Here is a 17,131-nt window from a genome sequence, read left to right on the forward strand (position 1 = left end):
TAGCTACGTCAAGCTGAGTGCTGTGTCTGATTTGCGAATAGATGACATCCTTGCAGTTCGCGAACTCGATGAACATGTTCATGCCTTAGAATCCAGCTTCCCCCCTGTGGTTTACTCCATAATATAGGCTTGGGGTGGTTGGCGCTTTGGTGCTCTATGGATCGATCCCTACGTATGCGGGAGTGGTCGCATAGATAGACTGTGGGTTAGTTCGTGTACGTAGATATTCGTCGACACATAATCACATTCGCCGATGGGGGCTAAATGGATTAGCACTGCGTCATGACTTCTCGGGGTCGAGAACGTTTCTTGTGGCACTCCCAGCTGAGTGACGCGGATTGACTGCGCCGGTACATATATCAAGAGCATGTCGGGGTTTCATGCTTTCTCAATGAAGGCTGAGGCTGGCTTCCTTTTGCACTGCGTATATAGGATGCTAACCTAATACCGACTGGCTTATCCTAGACAAGGAGCCTCCTTCTGCATCAAAGCGGGCGCGGTGTTCAAGGACAATCTCCCCTTTACCACATACACCCAGACAGGCACCCAATCACGGAACCGATGAGGAACCAAGCGAGAAGAAACCCGACAGCACGGGTGAAGACGACAGTGGCGATTACAAACTGTCTACGCTGAAGTCACGCAACCTGCCGACCGCAGTCGGATGGAGTACGACCTAAAGGTAGGTTATCTACCAATTATTACAAGCTGCAAACATGTATAAACAGACAAAATGAAATTTGAAGACAAAATAACTCGGGTTTTAATCCCTGAATGCATCGGAACATTTGTCATTAGAGCAGTATTATTAGAACATCTCATTAGAATATCATCACCGTTCGGGCATCATCATTAGGACATCATGATTGGTACGTTATTATATAACTGGAAACATTTCTCATCAGAACATTGCCGCCCCCGTATCCACGGGGCACTGGTCGTATACTGGAGGCTGCTGCTGCTTCTGGTGCTGGGAAAGCTGCAAGTATTGTTGCTGCTGTTGTACAAGTTGTAAGTAGTGACTTTGCGCATACTGCGCCTCAAGGGACGAGGGCAAAGGCTGGGCTGACTTCGAGATATTGCGATTATATGGGGTGATTTGTGCTTGTGCTTGGAAAGGAACAGTTGTAGCTGAGAACGGAGCCATTGGTAGGTTTTGGTGGAAAGCGAATTCAGGGGTTGAGGTAGCCATGTTGGGATGGTAGCTGTTCCAGTATCCTTGCTGAGGGAGGAGACAAGGATCGGTTTGCTGGAGCAGAGGAGATACTGGAGCAGGAGGGAGGCAGAGTTGTTCTTGCTCCTGCTGTTTCTCAGAGGCCGTATAGGCATTCGATAGTGTCTGGATGGCTAGATCTAGGGCGTGCGAGCTGTATTGGTGGTTTGTAAGGGTTGCTTTCCGGCGGAAACTTTATATGAGCGTGCGAATTAGCCTGGGAGATCCTCTATCTGGGCGGATGAAACCTGGGAATATATATATATATATATATATTAAAGAGTGGTAGAAATGTAGACAGTACCTTCGTTTGCACGTTGGATCAGGACACACGTATTCCCGTCTATCCGTGTGGATACCGCGATGGCGAGTCAGACTTGAAGACTAAGAGACTTTCATATTAGGATATCTTACAGCCTCTACAGTAGAACAGAATAAGACGGTAGAAGGATCCTACATCAGAGAAAGCACTGTGGCATCCTTCAAAGCCGCAAACAAATGGTTTTTCGCCTGTATGAGTTCGTGAGTGGACTGTCAATGCGCTTCTTTGGGCAAAGCTCTTGTTGCAGCCTTTCACGTTGCAGTGGTACGGTCTCTCGTTGGTATGAACTCGGTAGTGTCTGCGGAGATCAGAGTTACGATAGAAGCACTGGTTACAGTCAGCACGAGTGATGGAGCAGTGGGTGATACCAGAACTAATAAGAAAATAGTTGGTACCTTTCCACAATTCCTCCAGAGACACATGAAATCACGCCTTCCGCTGGAACCCATGGCTACGAAGCTTGGTGTTGAAAGCCGGAAAGGAAAGAAGGGACGATGATGACAACAGTAAATGGACCAAGCGAGAAGAGTGGAAGACTCTAGATTGCAGGGAAACAGATCGCAACGGACATAGCCAAGAGAAAGAAGATGTAGAATAGATGGCCAGACATACAGTGAATTTGAATGATACAGAACACGAATAGACTGGAGTGACACGGCCACGGCAGAGACACTTCAATTCGGGGATTTAAGGAGCCCGGTCTGAATCCACGATAAACAGGGTTCCGGTAAGACAGATCAACCGGGGAAGACATTGCTGCAGCTCGTTTCTAGTGTTAGTGTAGCGCTCGAACCCCAATGCTCGTATCTGACGAGCAGAGAAAGGTCCGAAAGGGGTTGACAAAGCTATGGCAGATGAATGGCCCATCCTTCAAAGGGAAAATGCATACCAGATACCGGCAACGTGGCCGAGGGGAATAGAGCAAGTGTGCAGCGTGCTAACAGGAATGCAGTAAGGGTTAATCGATCGAGAATGCAGAGTGCACCGTTTAGGCCAAGTCAGCCACATGGAGTTGGAGTTCCCCAACGGCATTGTCATAGCAACATCCATATTATACCAGATAGGAAGGATTGCAGAGCGCCACGCCACTCCTCCGGGGTCCAGTTACTCTTTCCATTAAGCTGAACCGGGCCGTTTGACGGGACGTCTCGCTCAACGGCTGCGGAACGGGCTTGTCCGCTACCAATCGCCCCTTGCCCATTACGCATCTGCGAATCCTTTGCCCAGGGCCAATTACCATGATAATAGTTACCTCTGGCCCCTGTGCGGGGAAGCTTGCCCTGGCTCCAGCTGTAGTGCGCCGTTCATTTTCCCGTTTCGTCGACCCTTGGTGACGATCATGAGATCGTCGTATGAAACCCAATCACCGCGCAGTCCGGCATCTCAGATTTCCAGGTTCCTTACGTGCAGTCTAATCGAGATTCGAAGATAAGCTGCCTCGGTTCACCAGGACGCGTTTCTTGGCGCATTGCGTCCAAGTGGCGAAAAAGGCTTGTGGACAGACCCCTTGGCGTCGCAAAGTTTACAATTACCGGTATATTTCCTCGCACTATAGCGTATTACCCCAACAAGAGAAGGCTTGAGCGGCAGTGGCAGGGCCCTTCTTGCTTTTTGCCACCGTTGCAATATGCAATATTCTCCTAGTTGCTTCCCGGCTGGGCTAGTCCAGCAACGGGGAATATAACCCGGCATGAAATTAGGGTTTATTCTCCGTATTCACGGCCGCTGTCAGAAAACAACGGCCAGGCCACGAGGCAATGAAAGCCGGATCAGCAGCATGAGGGTTACATATTGGAAGAATGCTAATGGATTCTTCGCGGTGCTCAAAGCTCGGCCAGCGTACACAATTATTCAGGAAAATGAAGAAGCTATGGGCCCATCCGAGTCATCCGAGACACTATCGCACAGGAAGCCATCTCCTGATGACTCGTCACCCCCCACCCAGTCGTGTGCTCCACGACAGCACCCGAAATCAAGGATCTGTCAAGGGGTGGCACTGGCAAGTAAGTTAACTTAGCTAAGCGGCAATTAGCTAAGCGGATGATTTCCTAGGGAAGTCTGGGCTGATCTGGACCGAGGATTGGCCTGCTTGGGCTGCTGCTAAAGCCTAGGTGCATTACGCGGAGACCAGATCTTCGCTTGTATCTTAAGTCTGGATGATCTGCGCCGCTATCTGCCCCTCGATCCAGGGATTTGGACGGTCTCGAAGCCCTTTACATCCATACTGCATTGTCATGTGTCATCCTCCCTCCAATATTCGTCGATACGCAATACGCGGCAGCTGTAACCTGCAAATCATTTCACATCACAACACATCAACCTCCTAAAGCGTGATAATGACATGTTAAAACCCGGAACCTAGCCGAGTAGAAGGAGCGAGAATCGAACCTACCAATATTAATTATATAATCAGATCAGTTAGCAGCATGACCAGTATACAAAAGCAGTTATCCCTTGTAACCAAACATCCCATCAGAATATGCGTAATTCCGGGACTCATTTCTTCAACCCGTGACTGCAATACTCTTTCTGCCTAGGATCAACCCGCAAAGCAAGTGCAAACACTTCCAAGTATCTTAATTTGTTTCAGTATAGCCTGAATAACGGGTAATATTATGCTTTCTTATGAAGGAGCTGGATCTGCAGAATCCGTGGACCTTTTTGTGCTTAAAATAACTTCAATATAAATCCGTTGGTGGGATCAGCCCTCGCTTAATACTCGCCCGACAGTCAGTTACCACAATAGCCCCATCTCGTAGTTCAAAAATAGAGAAACCTATCTATCTACTACACACCCAGCAAATGAAATGCCGACGACCGTCTCGACGTCCTACCCGGCGGACCAACCCCCATAAGCTGTCGAACCGCCATCTGCGCCGAGCGCGCACTGTAGTCATTCGTAACAACAACCTCACTCTGAATATCCACAAACGGCCCGATAACAGCCATATTCGACATCCCCGGTGGAATCACTTTGGGTCTATCATCATCCAGAGTCCGCGGGAGGAGCGGCGCAGCCACCCGAGGCTGGATACAGGGGATGGTAATGGCTTGACTGAGGATGGAGTCTCGCGGGAAGTTTAAGTGATGCAGAATCTCAGTGAGGATTTCATTGCCCGAGCAGAGTAGCATGGGCTTGGAGATGTAGTTGCCGGTCTTTTCGGGGTGCAGTGCGTATCCCCAGCAGACGTGGATGTGGGCCGGTTGACCGGGGAAAACGGGCTGGGGTGGTATACAGAGGGTTATAAGCCAGGCGGAGTCGCGCAATATGAACCTTGTGTTCGGGCTGGGTTTATCACATGTTGCTGCTGCTGCTGTTCGTGTTGTTCTGGAGAGGAGCGCGAAGAATTCCGGCGAGGAGAGGGTGATGGTGAATGATTCAAGGCGGGAATCGTGCTCGCGCGTACAGAAGTTGTATGCGTTTCCAAATTTGCTATGTTTCGTGCATAGTTCGAGCCAGAGGAGCCAGTTTTCGTCAAGTTCACAGTCGACGGGTTGTTCGTTGGAAGGGCGCGCAAAGTCAAACATGAAGTTGCTGCGTTGCATTTGTTCCAGGCATGATGGGGGTCGGGTGTTGTTTCCTGCTAGGACGGAGGAGAATACGGAGCCCAGCGAGACTATAACAATGTCGTCTGGTTGGAGCTGGATGGTTTTCTCGTCGTGCGGGGAGGAGGATATAGAGCATTCGCGGGCTGGGGAGGTTTGGATGGCAGACACGCGCGTGGGCTCCGAGGGGCTGCGCTCGTCGTCGTGGGCAAACATGATGTCGCAGATTGTGGTCTTGAAGCGGAAGTCGACGCCTTGAGACTCGAGGAAGCGGATAATGGGGGCGATGGTAGATTCGTGAACATTGTATTTGCCACAGTCAAGGAGGCGCGGGCAATGGAGGTCATGCAGGTCGTTGAAGCGATGGAGGTATCGACGGAATTCGGCGGCACTGTGGGAGGGTTTAAAGCCAAAGCTGGACCCCTTATCGTATTAGCGTATTGTGTAAATAGGGAGGTTAGACCTAGGGACGTACGCTGTAGCAAATAATAGCCAATACCCAGTGCAAAAGAAACTCTCGCTAAAGAAGTCGTGGATGGATGATCTCCCCAGGGACTTCTCCGTCTTGGACGCCAGCATGAACAGGTTGATTCGATCTTTCAGCGTGAGTGTCGGTCCTTTTGCATCCATTCGCCCAAGGCCACGGTTCCCGGACGCCAGGAATCTTGAGTGTGCGGGTTTTGAGCCTGTCTTCCTGTCCAACGACTGGGCATGCTGCATGATCTCGTCACGCAAAGTCTGGTTTGGATTGGATGTCGACGGCACCAAGGACAGCAGGGCGTCCATGCACGTATCATTGAACGGCGGCAGCACACATCCTCTGTAGTCATATCCGTGCTCTGCGTCTCCCAGGCTCGCGGTGACGCCGCCACCGACGCTGAGGGTTTTTTCAATGATGTGGATTCGGGATGGTGGCAAGTGGGCTTCTTGGATGAGATGCACGGCGGCCGTTAAAGACGCAATGCCGCTGCCCAGAATCCAGGCATCTGGGTGGTCTGGCCGGAGGGTGGTCATCTTATTTTCCGCAGTAAAAGAATCTGACCATACTCTACATATTTTAGTCTGAAAGAGAAAGTGAAATTGCAGCGTTTTATGATTTCAAAACATGAATGAACCATGGGTAAACCAATGTGACTGACGACATGACAATACAGCCAGACTTATCGTATGTAGTTAATCTATGTACTATCTAGTGATCCAGCTATCTCAGTATAATAAGGACCGTAAGAGCTAAGAGGACACTGTCCGCGCCTCTCCTTGCGCCGCTCACCATTGAAGTGTTCCGGATATCCCGGACCAAGTCCCAGGAGGCAGAAACCCCATCACCCTGGGGACACATGCCTTGGGGCCCCAACGTTCTAGAGCGTCAGTTTGATGTAGTAGCAGATCACATGGCAGGTATTTCAACAGTATCAGCTGTGCCCATTCCAATTGTCGGGGAATACAGAATTCTATCATTCTGTCCTTGTCTAATATCAAAATAGAGACTAAGATGTGGATTCTCTTATAGGTTCTGTCTTTGTTGGCTTTCTTTATGGTCTGATCTAGACCAGTTATCGTTATGGCTGAGGCCCGACGTGGCGACGTCCTTCCGGCATCAAGCCAATCCAAAATAGCAAAGGCTAGCATATCTATATAATTTTTTCTTTCTCCTTCTTCCTTGTTTTATTTCAGTATCTAGGGAAGCAACAATCACATGCATATATGTAAAAGAAAAGCGAAGGTAAATCAGGGCTTTAATACAGAATAATACCCCATCCCCTGAGTGTACTGAAACGTTACCAGCGAAAGATTACAGCTTTTGTATTCACGTGGCTTTAGCTATACTGTTGTACATAGTTGTAGCTGCTGCTGCTGCTGGGAACAGAAACCAGCTGGTGTCGAAGCACTGTTCTGCCTCAGGCAGCAAGGCGGATGGAATTTGGCCCGTGCCCCAAATTCCACGTGGAAATTTACATCTGTATTTCTTTCAATACCTTGACCATCAAATCTATACACAATATTTTATGCAACAAAAGCAAGCATAAAAGTCGTGAAACTACCCTTGAGATAATAAAGTGTACTTACACTTGGCCAACGCTTGCTAAGTGGTAAGGTAGACAATTTCAATTGGCCCATGCAGGGTATATACATTAAGGATACATTTGTTGAACGCATGTAGTAGGGTATTATACCTCTACCTTTACCTCGGGAAATTGTCGCGCAGCCCGCATATCGCGGATTTCCAGGTTCTTCATCTGGATTTCGGCTAGAAATTTAGCTGTCACCCACTATTACTACTAGCGTAATCAAGATTCAAGATTCAAAATTCTAATTTAGTTGAACCCGGCAAAGATGCCTCAGTACGTCAGAATATACTTATCGGCACATTCCATTCGAGTAGCCGAAGGGGCTCGTGGGCGGGCTAGCTGGCGGGCTAGCTGGCGTGCATTAAAATATACATTAAAATATACAATCTTACTTGCGGGTGTTATATTAATGATCTTCCAATAAAAGAGCGTCCCAGCAGACGCCACAGGCTCCTTCTTGCTTAGCTCCAACCTTATTCTTTTTCGCCAACTATAAATTCCAGCGCCACTCAGTAGAGTCAACAGAGTATCTGCCATTAATAAAGGAGGTATTTCCTTGGTGCTTCCTGGTCAGACTTATAGATTGCATATAACACGCCCTTGTTATGACGCTAACAATCGGGGATGTGACCCGGCATAATCTGAGTGTTTTCGCCCGCATTCATGGCCGCTGTCAGAAAACGGTCCACAACGGTCCACAACGGTCCACAACGGCCAACCGCGGAAAAAGACTCACGCGACTCTGGAGGCGATGAAACGCGGGCCAGCAGCGATGAGGATAGGGCGTTTACGTATTGGAAGAACGGTGACTAAATTCTTTTCGCGTATGTTCCTGCGTACCCATCCACGGATTCAAGCCATTCACCATTAAAGAGATCGCTGCCGCTTGCTCGCGTGCTTGCTTGCTTGTAGGTGGTCTGGCTGTTGATCCGGGAAAGTTATGAGATTTGGTTCGGCCCTCGAAGGGTCTGTGCGCTTGGCCTGGACTCAAAGCAGCCAAGCCTGGGCATGGGCATGTGTGAGCACGCGATACGATTAAATGCTGGATATCGCTCGTTGACTGCATACTTGACATGTTCCAGAAATCCCCCGCGTAGCGTCCTTTTCCTCGGAGTCTGCCTCCTCGATTGTAAACGGCCAGATCGGGCTAGCTACTTCTCGCGACTTGAACTAGGCCGCACGCATGGGGAGCTGGGAGAGCGGTCCGAGCAGTGATCCTCAAAGCTAATAGCCATTGGGTAGGTGATTGTCTGGGGTCAGAGCCCGAGACGACGCCGTATCCGGGAGCGCCACTTGGGAGGTTTTTGGAAAGACTGGGTCTTTCAGGGAACTACCCGAATTACTGTATTCAGCAAGTAGCGAAATGGGGCTGCTACGTCAGGAAAGCCGGACTGTCACTGATACTAGCCACATTTTGCAGGTGGGAGTATGCATCTGCGTGGTCTTAGCACAGGGTTCCGAAACCTCAAAACGCGCGACAGGGCTTGTATAAAGGCTGCTGTGCTTTCTGGGACTATATTAACGCGGCTAGTTCTTCCTGCCTATATCATCTCCTCAAGGTTAATAAATAATCCCCAGCAGCCTGGCGACCGTGGGATTACTACGAGAGATGCGCTATTATACATGTTCTTGGGACTCCTGCGATAAGGTCTGCCACAAAGGCCCATCATTAACAGCACAGTCTGACGCAGTTATAGGGATTTGTCCGAAAGGCTGACCTCTCACGACACTATCAGATCCATCTAGATGATAGGCCGTATGCCTGTCCTGAGGAAGGATGTACAAAACGGTTCCACCAGCGCTCCTCGTTAAAGATTCACCAAAGAACCCACACGGGTGAAAGGCCCTACATTTGCGAGATCAGCACTTGCCAGAGGGCCTTTAGTGATGTAGGCCACTCTCTTGCCACCTAGCCCTTTTCCACTCGGTTCTTGTCCCCCGGTGCATATTCAATCTAAATTCGTTTCAGCCATCCAGCTACGCTCGTCACCAACGCTCCCACAGGAACGAGAGGCCCTACGTCTGCTGCGTAATATCCTGCCAGCAAAGGTACTGTCTACGAACACGTGTATTGTTCTCCTTTTTCAACAATTCTAATCACTGTACCGGTCTGACAGCTTCTCGCGCAAACACGCACTTCATCGACACCAACTCCAACACCAAGAGCAAGACCGCGCCAGAGTCTTGAAGCCCAACCCTGAAATAGCTTTCCAAGCGCCCTTGCCAGACGATTCAGCTCCGACTTTACCCTTCGTTACGTCGAGTCAGCCAGCAATCAGAGATCCAGGTAGTGGCGACCCTGCGCTTGATTGGTGTGCGTTGGACCTTAGCGTCATAGACGACATAGTACAGCAGACGATAATCCAGTACAATGGCCCTCATCCATCACATCCTGCAGAAGGGCACGCAGGTAAACAGCAGGTATTTGGTCTACACGCTCCAGCGTACCTGACTTTCTAGATGATAGGGCAAGGAGCCAACCCCTCGAAGAGAGGTCGGGAATCTGGTCCAGCATTGTTTACGGCATCATTTTCTTTCCCGCTAGTGATGTCTTGGAGAATCCGTTCCTATATAATTCCCCTCTGGCAGAAATGAAGCCACAGGGTGTGGAGAACAAGGCTTCCCGCTGCTCAGGCTTGAGGTGATTAGTATGTGACACCCAGAACTTACATGAGTGACAGAGATAACCAATCTATAAGCAAGTAAACCAGGGAGATGTCTGGTGTGACATGATGGATGGTGCTTGTCCACTGTCCAATTTATGCAGGTTATGCTGAGTCACTTTGTAATCTAAGTTAAGTAGTGAGTTTTCTGTACTTCTATCTTTCGAAGCAATGAATTGTCCAAACGATCCTTCGCGCTTTCAGCCTCTTATTCTTGGGATAACTCCGTTCTAATCACGCTACCTGTATATAGTCCGGCCTATACCCATGGAAACTTGAAGACTGCACCACACAAACCACAACGAAATCGTTCATAGAGCAGGACTGGACTCATTTCTTGCCGTAACATGTGATATCGAGTATATGACGGTTATCGAGTCATTTGAAAGAAGCCGGCAGTTGAATGTTGGGACGCTGATAATAATGGTAAATTATTGTTGGGCCCCCGGAAATTGATTGTCGTTCCGTGGCACAACTGGAACCAAGAAATATGTGCGGATGGCACTTGTACAATCACTGGCGGGACTTACTTCCAAGAGCGCTGGAACAGCGGCTCGGCCGAAATGACGGGGGCAACTCTCAGCCAATGGAAATATTCTGATCTCATACTGAACAGCAGGACGAGGCAACCCCTTGCTCGTAGGATGGTTCCCAGTCAGAACTTAAAAAGGCTTTATTTTTCTCTAATCTACATTTCTTTATAGCATACTAGCTACACAAATACTCCAGCAAAGATGGGTAAAGGAAGCCACGCAGAGGTGATCTTAATTGTCATCACTTAAAGTTAATCATATATGCTTATCTCCACTTAGCCGCTCTCTGAGCGTGATAAACATATCCTCAGAACCTACAGGACGGTCCCTTCTGGGGGTATACTCGGACAGCAGGCCAAGGTATCTCCGATGCCTCAAGCACTACTGCACCAAATCTCAGAGCTAATAAAATATAGAAACGGGTCTACTTTGACTCTGGCGATTTTGCTCTTTCTGCGGCTAACGAAATGACCGAAAATGGTGCTGTTCAAACTGGCACGGTTCACCCGGCTCGTGAAAGTATTTCGCACCCCTACGCACCGATCCCGAATGCGAGTAATGTTACCAGCAATGCTAATGAGGGTTTTCGCGACACAATTTTGGGTACAAAAGTGGCAGACAGCCCTCTATCCCGAGGGACCGAGTCCGAGGAAGAGGGCTTTTTTGACCGCAAAGACAGCAAAGGCACCAGCGGGATGTCTTGAATATAACAGGGGATTGCTGGAAGGTCTTCATGCAGGCGGCCATAACAGCTTTATTGGAAATACAAAGAGTTAAGAGGTATATTGGTGAAAAGGGTCAGGTTTTTACGGTTCCTTTAGTTACCTGACGTGTAATGGGTAGTCAGTGCTTTCTGTTTATAGCAGAAAAGACTGTATAGATAGCAATTTATTTTATTTTATTTTTTCTCTTTTTTTACAACCAGAAATTAACATGTCAAAGCTGGACATGAGCGGAAATACAAGACAAAGTAAAGAGACAGCTATTTAGAGTCTATAGAATAGGCTAGAGAGCCTTTAAATACAGCCGTGAATGCGTTACTCTATAAAGAGTAGTACTGTAATTGTGTCCTTGCCACAACATAGGTTCGATTGCAGGAAGGACTGTATGAACTGGATCTTGACCAACTATGCTCACATACTGTTGATATTGTGGTGTTAATATAGTCTTTTAGCAATGAATCTTGCCGTCCCTATTGCGCATTAGAAAGGTACTAGGCAGGAGGAGAACGGATACCGTGCAAAGTATTATCGCGTTATTTGCGTTCTGTGTTTCAGGACCACGGCACAGACAAATTTTGAAGGTGTCTCACTGGTATAATTGGAATTTGCTAATTCTCCATCCCAGGAGCCAAAATTTCAAATTCCAGTAAAGTTCTCTTTTATTTTTTTTTATTAGATGACATATGATTTACGTCCACATCGACATCTTCAATGTTCATTATCATCCACAATCCCCAACAAAGATCTTACAACGCTTCCACCCAGCATTTTCAAACATTCTTGTCGCATTATGGACTAAGATTCATTGCTGCTATCTCAAATGTCCTCTTTGTTTGAAAAGTGTGCTTACTGTGGCAACAAAACATCCGGCTTTGTATTCTGTTCAGGCTCGTGCCGCCTTGCCGCTTCACCCAGTTCCGAGTATGAAGGCAAGGAATCAATCGCAAATCATCCGACGCCAGCGCCCGGAGCCGGGTCAACGTGCATTAATCAACCTGATCCAATTGTGGATTCTTTAGAGATTACGGTGTCTCTTCCAGCAGAACATCTGATGCCGGCTAGCGAGGCGTCAGAAAACAACCAGCGTGAGCTCGCACAATATGAAAACCTTTTTGACATACAACGGGGGAAACGAAGGCAGAGCTGAAGGTTTGGAGAGGTCACTGGAGGCTTGATTCCTGCAGGCCTGCTTGCACAATTTTTCATGGGCTATTTCATGTGATTATATGTGCTGTACTTGCGAAAGTGCATAAATACACTCGAAGAAAATCATGGTAATAGTTCCCAGGGGATCTGACAGCCCATCTGCTTGTCCACGGCAAACCTGGTTATGCTGCCTCTTCTGCTGGGGTGGATAATAATGCGGAAATTTCGGTATAATACTCGAAACCCCATGTACCAAGGAACGTATTTGACATGCCTCCCTGAACGATGCACAGCGAACACAGTGAAACTTGTAGATGTCATATGATAGCTTGCGTTTCGCAATTTTTGATTCCTGATTCCTGATCACTATCAATTCGCAGATATCGATGGCCCTTCTTTGCCATTCCCTGCGATTTGATAGGGCGGCACAGCTCTGCATAATGCTGTGCGCGACCACGGTAGAAGGCTATAGCAACGCCGACAAGAGGTAATCCGGATGTAAAGTGAGTTACGATCCTGCAGGGAAGCAAGGATTGGGTAATTAGACTTTGTACTTGTGTAATTGCCACTTGATTGAAGGTCTTGTCTCGCATTCGGTCAGCCTTCGCACCATAATTAGATCATTTCCCCTAAACCAACTGTCGAGTAGACCAGCACGGACAGTGGGACCAGAACCGGTTGGAGAGCAAGAAGAAGAGAAGAGAGGTTTTTGTAGCAACCGTAACGATAGGTCAAGGAAGGTTGGAAGCGAAGTGACAGGGGGTCTGCTTTCGGTCAATGGAAACCATGGGCCCTGATCGTCGCCTGTCAACGGCTGTGGAGTCGCGTGAGAGTGTCTGGAACGCCCCCGATATTCTGGACAGCTCTCTGATGCTGCACACTGTCAAATATAACTTGATACCGTGTCAGTAATCCCCTAATGTGACGTTTCTGCCTTGATATACTCTTCAACGTTCCATGCTCTTCACATACTACCGGATTAGGCAGATTAAGCGGATCGTCTGCACCACAAAATCCATTTCATCCTCTGCTCCTTTTCTCCGCACATACGTCTCCCCATCTCGTTGCCATCCCCCCTCTCTGGAGAGAGGGTCTGTGCGGCTTGACTGCGGAAGAAAGCATATCCACGGTCAATCTCCACTCGCCACCCTCTATAGCTTCTAGCTCGGACTATCCCTTGAAGGTCGCCATCCGAAGAAAACCGGCAATCCCCGCTCATAAAACTCTCGGTGCCCTTCTGCATCTGAGCAGAAATACTCGGACAATCTGTGGCATTTGCTGTCCTTCCTGCCTAGGTGTATAACAGTCGACCTACCGCGGCCTGCCTTTGCTGTCTGTCTATGCTTTCCCGATTATTCCTGCACTCTGTATCTTCCACCCACTGCCGGTCTAAGCTTACCTTTCACAGCTCGGCACAGATGAATTTGATGTACGGCTAAGTTGTCCACTATGCTGCTGTTTTTGGCGGCCAGCCATTCGCGCTTCTCGCCAGTTTCAGTGCGGCGTCGAATCACCCAGGATATGATGACCGAACTTCTTCCCATCCGTATTCATCCGATCACCAGAGTCCAACTTCGTCCTCTATAGCCTCCTTATCTCCTTCCTCGTCGGATATTGCACCGGTCGTCTTACAAAATACTCTATCTACATGCACACCCTCTATATCCTTTACTGGACCTAATGGCCAAGATAATGAGTTGGTGCCCGACATACAACAGGGAGTTCTCCCATGGGGAGTCAGGCACTCCCTCCAACCCTTCTGTTAATCCGCCGGCACACTTCCCTCGTTCATCCTCACAAATACCGGCCGCCGACGATAGCTTGGTGGAGGAGGAACCCTCAAGGCATGTCGACTACCTGTCCCATGAGTGGATAGAGGAAGATATCTGGGCGTCATGGCGTTATGTGGTCTTTCGCCGAGAGAGATATGAGAACAGCGTCAGGCTAGAAAATGCTGCATGGAGGACATGGACTAAACTGAAATACAACCTGGGCACTATCTCCCCAGATGCTCTGAATTGGTAAGCTGCTTTTATAGTACCTCCTGCTATTGATCTAACGACATATTAGGCTGAAAGATTGTGACGTGACTTGGTTATATGGGCCGCTCAAATCTTCCTATACACGTGTGAAGCCGCCGGCTGTTTCGCCTCGACCGAGCTATTCCCAGTCACCCAGCTGTTGCCCCGATCGAAAGTCTATCTTAAAGAAGAGGACCGCGTCTGAGACTATACTGCAACGCTCACTATCGCGACACACTCTCCTGCAACATGCAGGCGCGATTTTGAAAGCGCAACAGGCTGAACGCTCTTATAATCGCCCAGGAATTGATAATCGTTTATCAGCCTTCGAGCCGACCATCCAAAAGTCTCGCGCTCGATTCGCGAGCAACATTTCTCGTTCTCACGCTGGCTTGCGAAGTGAGAAACGTCGCATCCATTTCAATAAAGAGGTCCTGCAATGCATCACTGTAGAAAAAGAAGAAGAAAAGGGATGGTTAGAGTTTAGAGATCAGTCATCATCGGATGATTCTTGCATCGTGGAACCTGCTGCTCCCAGAGTAGTTGACAAAACAATCGCTCCGCTTCCCCCCACTACGCTGAAATATCATGGTGATGCCCCTGAGCCGCAACCCTCCTCGATAATTAGTCGTTGGTCTTGGAAAAATTATATCCCAGGGTATCAGCAATATTCATCATCTTTTAGGAAAACACGGCGGTGATCTCAAGAGCCACTGGGTTCGTTGGGTGAGGGGTATAGTGGCTATAGCTATAATTAGGGCTTATCTCCAGGTATAGATAGCTCCAGTAGTTATTGGTTTATAGACTTGGTAGAGGACGGCAAAGTAGCCCAGAGCTTCTATCTCGCGTCCCTGGGTTACTATATCAAGGAGATAGGTAACCATCTAATGCCGACCTTCTTTTTGATCGAATAGTGAATACTGCCAACACGGCGAAAGACATTGCACCGGCGTCTGACTATGACCTCGTTATGGCTACAATATGGCATGCACTTTATAGGTACAGTCATGCTACACATATTATCATTCTAGCGGGGCAATATCCCATCTTGACCAGTTGGCATGACGCTTTAGAGGAAAGTATAAGGAAGTTGTTACATCATACTTTGTCCGGCTTGCATCTGGACTTTGACATAAAAGTAAGAGGAAAAGGCAGCTAATAGGGAAATGGTCGGGACCTTAACATATCAATCACTACCAGTTACTTTCCTATAACGATACTTTCTCTGAGTGTATACTTGTATTTTTAGCCCCGTCCTGTACTGCGATAATCTGGCCCGTGACAGCGATGCCACTTGAATCATCAGTTATATTTTATGCCTTTCTTTACTGCCCTGAGCAACATTCTCCTCAGTGCCACAGCAGCACAGGGCCCTGATACCTTCCCCCTGATCCTAGTGATGCTAGCTAGAAGTATTGAATTCGGCTGGGTGCTTAGCTCTTTTCTGGGCGAACCTTGTGTCCCTGATATCCTGCAATAGCTACAGTTGGATTTAAAATGCGTTTAGGCTCGAGGGGGCCGCCTGTGGCACGTTTATCAGCCTAGGAGGGTATACTAAATCGCCGAAGGTTTTATTCCTGACATCAAGGCTGGCTGCTGAGCGTAGTGGCCATGCTTACTATCTTGCTAGCCAGCAGATGGCCACTGTATTCCTGTTAAATAGCACGGCGCTGATTCCGGCATTCTCACCACAGCATGTGCTGATGAGATCAGATAAACCAGTCCGGAAATCTAGGACAGTATCTCAATGGCTGTGGAATAATGCTACCGGCACCGCGTGGCCAGCTGCTTGTTAATGGGCCCTTGACTGGTGATGGCCAACCAAGCAGTTGTGGGTTTGGCAACCATTAAGCCTACTAATAGCCCTTAAATTAGGCACCATTCCTGGTTGATCCGGTGAGAACGGTTGCTGTTATAACTATCATAGCCAGCATAAATGCTCGCAGTTTCTGCTTCTGTTCTGGTTTGCTTAATATAATATTGATTTACAAACTTCGCTGTGCTTGACTCTCCGACCTTCTCTCCAAATTGGGTAATAAAGTCGGACAATTTCCACGATGCCCAGACCCATTTTTAATCCATTGGAATGAACCGGACATAAATTCTTTGTGCTGTGGTGACTTCCTCGTGGCTCGCTACCCGCCCCAGCCACGAGCAAGACTGTACCTCTTCGTCCGTGCGGGAGATATATCTGCGACACGACTTGGGCCAATCCATTTTCCCGCATGGTCCTCCCAAGTATGGTATGCTTCTGCCTATTGTTCTGCTGTGACGTTGCCGTCCTGGTTTCAGAGCGGCGTTTCTTGGGTTTGAATGAGGAGTACCATTGCTCGCTAACTCGCCTCGAGGCCAGGTTATGCGTCGGGACACTTCCCAGCCGGATTGACCTTATGAAAAAGGCAAGGGCGGACTCTATTATGCCCTAACCCAACTTGTCAGAGACCTATGAGGTGGTCAGTTTCCGCATGAGCTCTCTATGGGAAAAGCATCTTTCCATGAGCAGCATACGCTGGCTTGAGTTGTTATGGTTGGCGCCGTTATGAGGAGTCGCCTCTTCCAGCCCTGTCCGATGGCAATTCCATTAGAAACCAGGTTCTCGTGCTTAAATGGTCTCCAGTTCACTACATGTTGGATCTTACAGAGAATAGGCAAGGATGGCGCCCCACTATATAGAATGTAGAAATAGCACCGTGAGACTGAGCAGGCCCCGGCAACATCGGCTGACTCTAGCCCCCTTCCTCGTGTATTTGGCCAAGATGATATTCCTTCCCGGGTTACCCACGGGGGCTGGTATGAAGGATAGCGAAAGTTAATAACGACAAGGTATATTACCTACATCTCTGCCTCTGGCAGGTGTATAATATAAAGACCAAGTTCCACGAGCACTTGCAGTACA

At 48.5% G+C, this 17,131-nt stretch overlaps 4 protein-coding genes across 4 annotated transcripts; 2 read left to right on the top strand and 2 right to left on the bottom strand.

Moving 5' to 3' along the window:
* Positions 1-769: 769 nt before the first annotated feature.
* On the bottom strand, positions 770-2,376 carry ASPSYDRAFT_196380 (C2H2-type zinc finger protein). Its single transcript, XM_040843726.1, has 4 exons — positions 1,931-2,376; positions 1,671-1,862; positions 1,518-1,597; positions 770-1,406 (listed from the first exon to the last, which is right to left on the bottom strand). The coding sequence occupies exons 1-4, from the start codon at positions 1,982-1,984 to the stop codon at positions 902-904; spliced, it is 831 nt and encodes a 276-aa protein (XP_040706396.1). The 5' UTR covers positions 1,985-2,376; the 3' UTR covers positions 770-901.
* A 1,946-nt stretch (positions 2,377-4,322) lies between these two features.
* ASPSYDRAFT_145057 (oleate hydratase) lies at positions 4,323-6,095 on the bottom strand (the record flags this gene model as incomplete). The annotated part of the gene is made up of 2 exons (XM_040841496.1): positions 4,323-5,496; positions 5,557-6,095. The coding sequence occupies 2 exons, from the start codon at positions 6,093-6,095 to the stop codon at positions 4,323-4,325; spliced, it is 1,713 nt and encodes a 570-aa protein (XP_040706397.1).
* A 4,452-nt stretch (positions 6,096-10,547) lies between these two features.
* ASPSYDRAFT_1168008 (uncharacterized protein) lies at positions 10,548-11,224 on the top strand (the record flags this gene model as incomplete). The annotated part of the gene is made up of 3 exons (XM_040840199.1): positions 10,548-10,571; positions 10,626-10,706; positions 10,763-11,224. 3 exons carry the CDS (start codon positions 10,548-10,550, stop codon positions 11,048-11,050), a joined length of 393 nt encoding a protein of 130 aa, XP_040706398.1. The 3' UTR covers positions 11,051-11,224.
* Positions 11,225-13,543: 2,319 nt separating this feature from the next.
* On the top strand, positions 13,544-15,127 carry ASPSYDRAFT_656632 (GATA-like domain-containing protein). The gene is made up of 2 exons (XM_040850319.1): positions 13,544-14,235; positions 14,285-15,127. The coding sequence occupies exons 1-2, from the start codon at positions 13,895-13,897 to the stop codon at positions 14,934-14,936; spliced, it is 993 nt and encodes a 330-aa protein (XP_040706399.1). The 5' UTR covers positions 13,544-13,894; the 3' UTR covers positions 14,937-15,127.
* Positions 15,128-17,131: the final 2,004 nt, after the last annotated feature.

Source organism: Aspergillus sydowii (assembly GCF_001890705.1).
Source record: "Aspergillus sydowii CBS 593.65 unplaced genomic scaffold ASPSYscaffold_2, whole genome shotgun sequence".
NCBI lineage: Eukaryota > Fungi > Ascomycota > Eurotiomycetes > Eurotiales > Aspergillaceae > Aspergillus > Aspergillus sydowii.

Excerpts from the sequence above, each read along its gene's own strand:
- ASPSYDRAFT_196380 (XM_040843726.1), bottom strand. The coding sequence starts at position 1,984 with ATGGGTTCCAGCGGAAGGCGTGATTTCATGTGTCTCTGGAGGAATTGT. Across the intron at positions 1,863-1,930 it reads TCTGGAGGAATTGTGGAAAG|TGCTTCTATCGTAACTCTGA; the intron begins GTACCAACTATT and ends GACTGTAACCAG. Across the intron at positions 1,407-1,517 it reads GATCCAACGTGCAAACGAAG|TTTCCGCCGGAAAGCAACCC; the intron begins GTACTGTCTACA and ends GCTCATATAAAG.
- ASPSYDRAFT_656632 (XM_040850319.1), top strand. The coding sequence starts at position 13,895 with ATGGCCAAGATAATGAGTTGGTGCCCGACATACAACAGGGAGTTCTCC. Across the intron at positions 14,236-14,284 it reads TCCCCAGATGCTCTGAATTG|GCTGAAAGATTGTGACGTGA; the intron begins GTAAGCTGCTTT and ends ACGACATATTAG.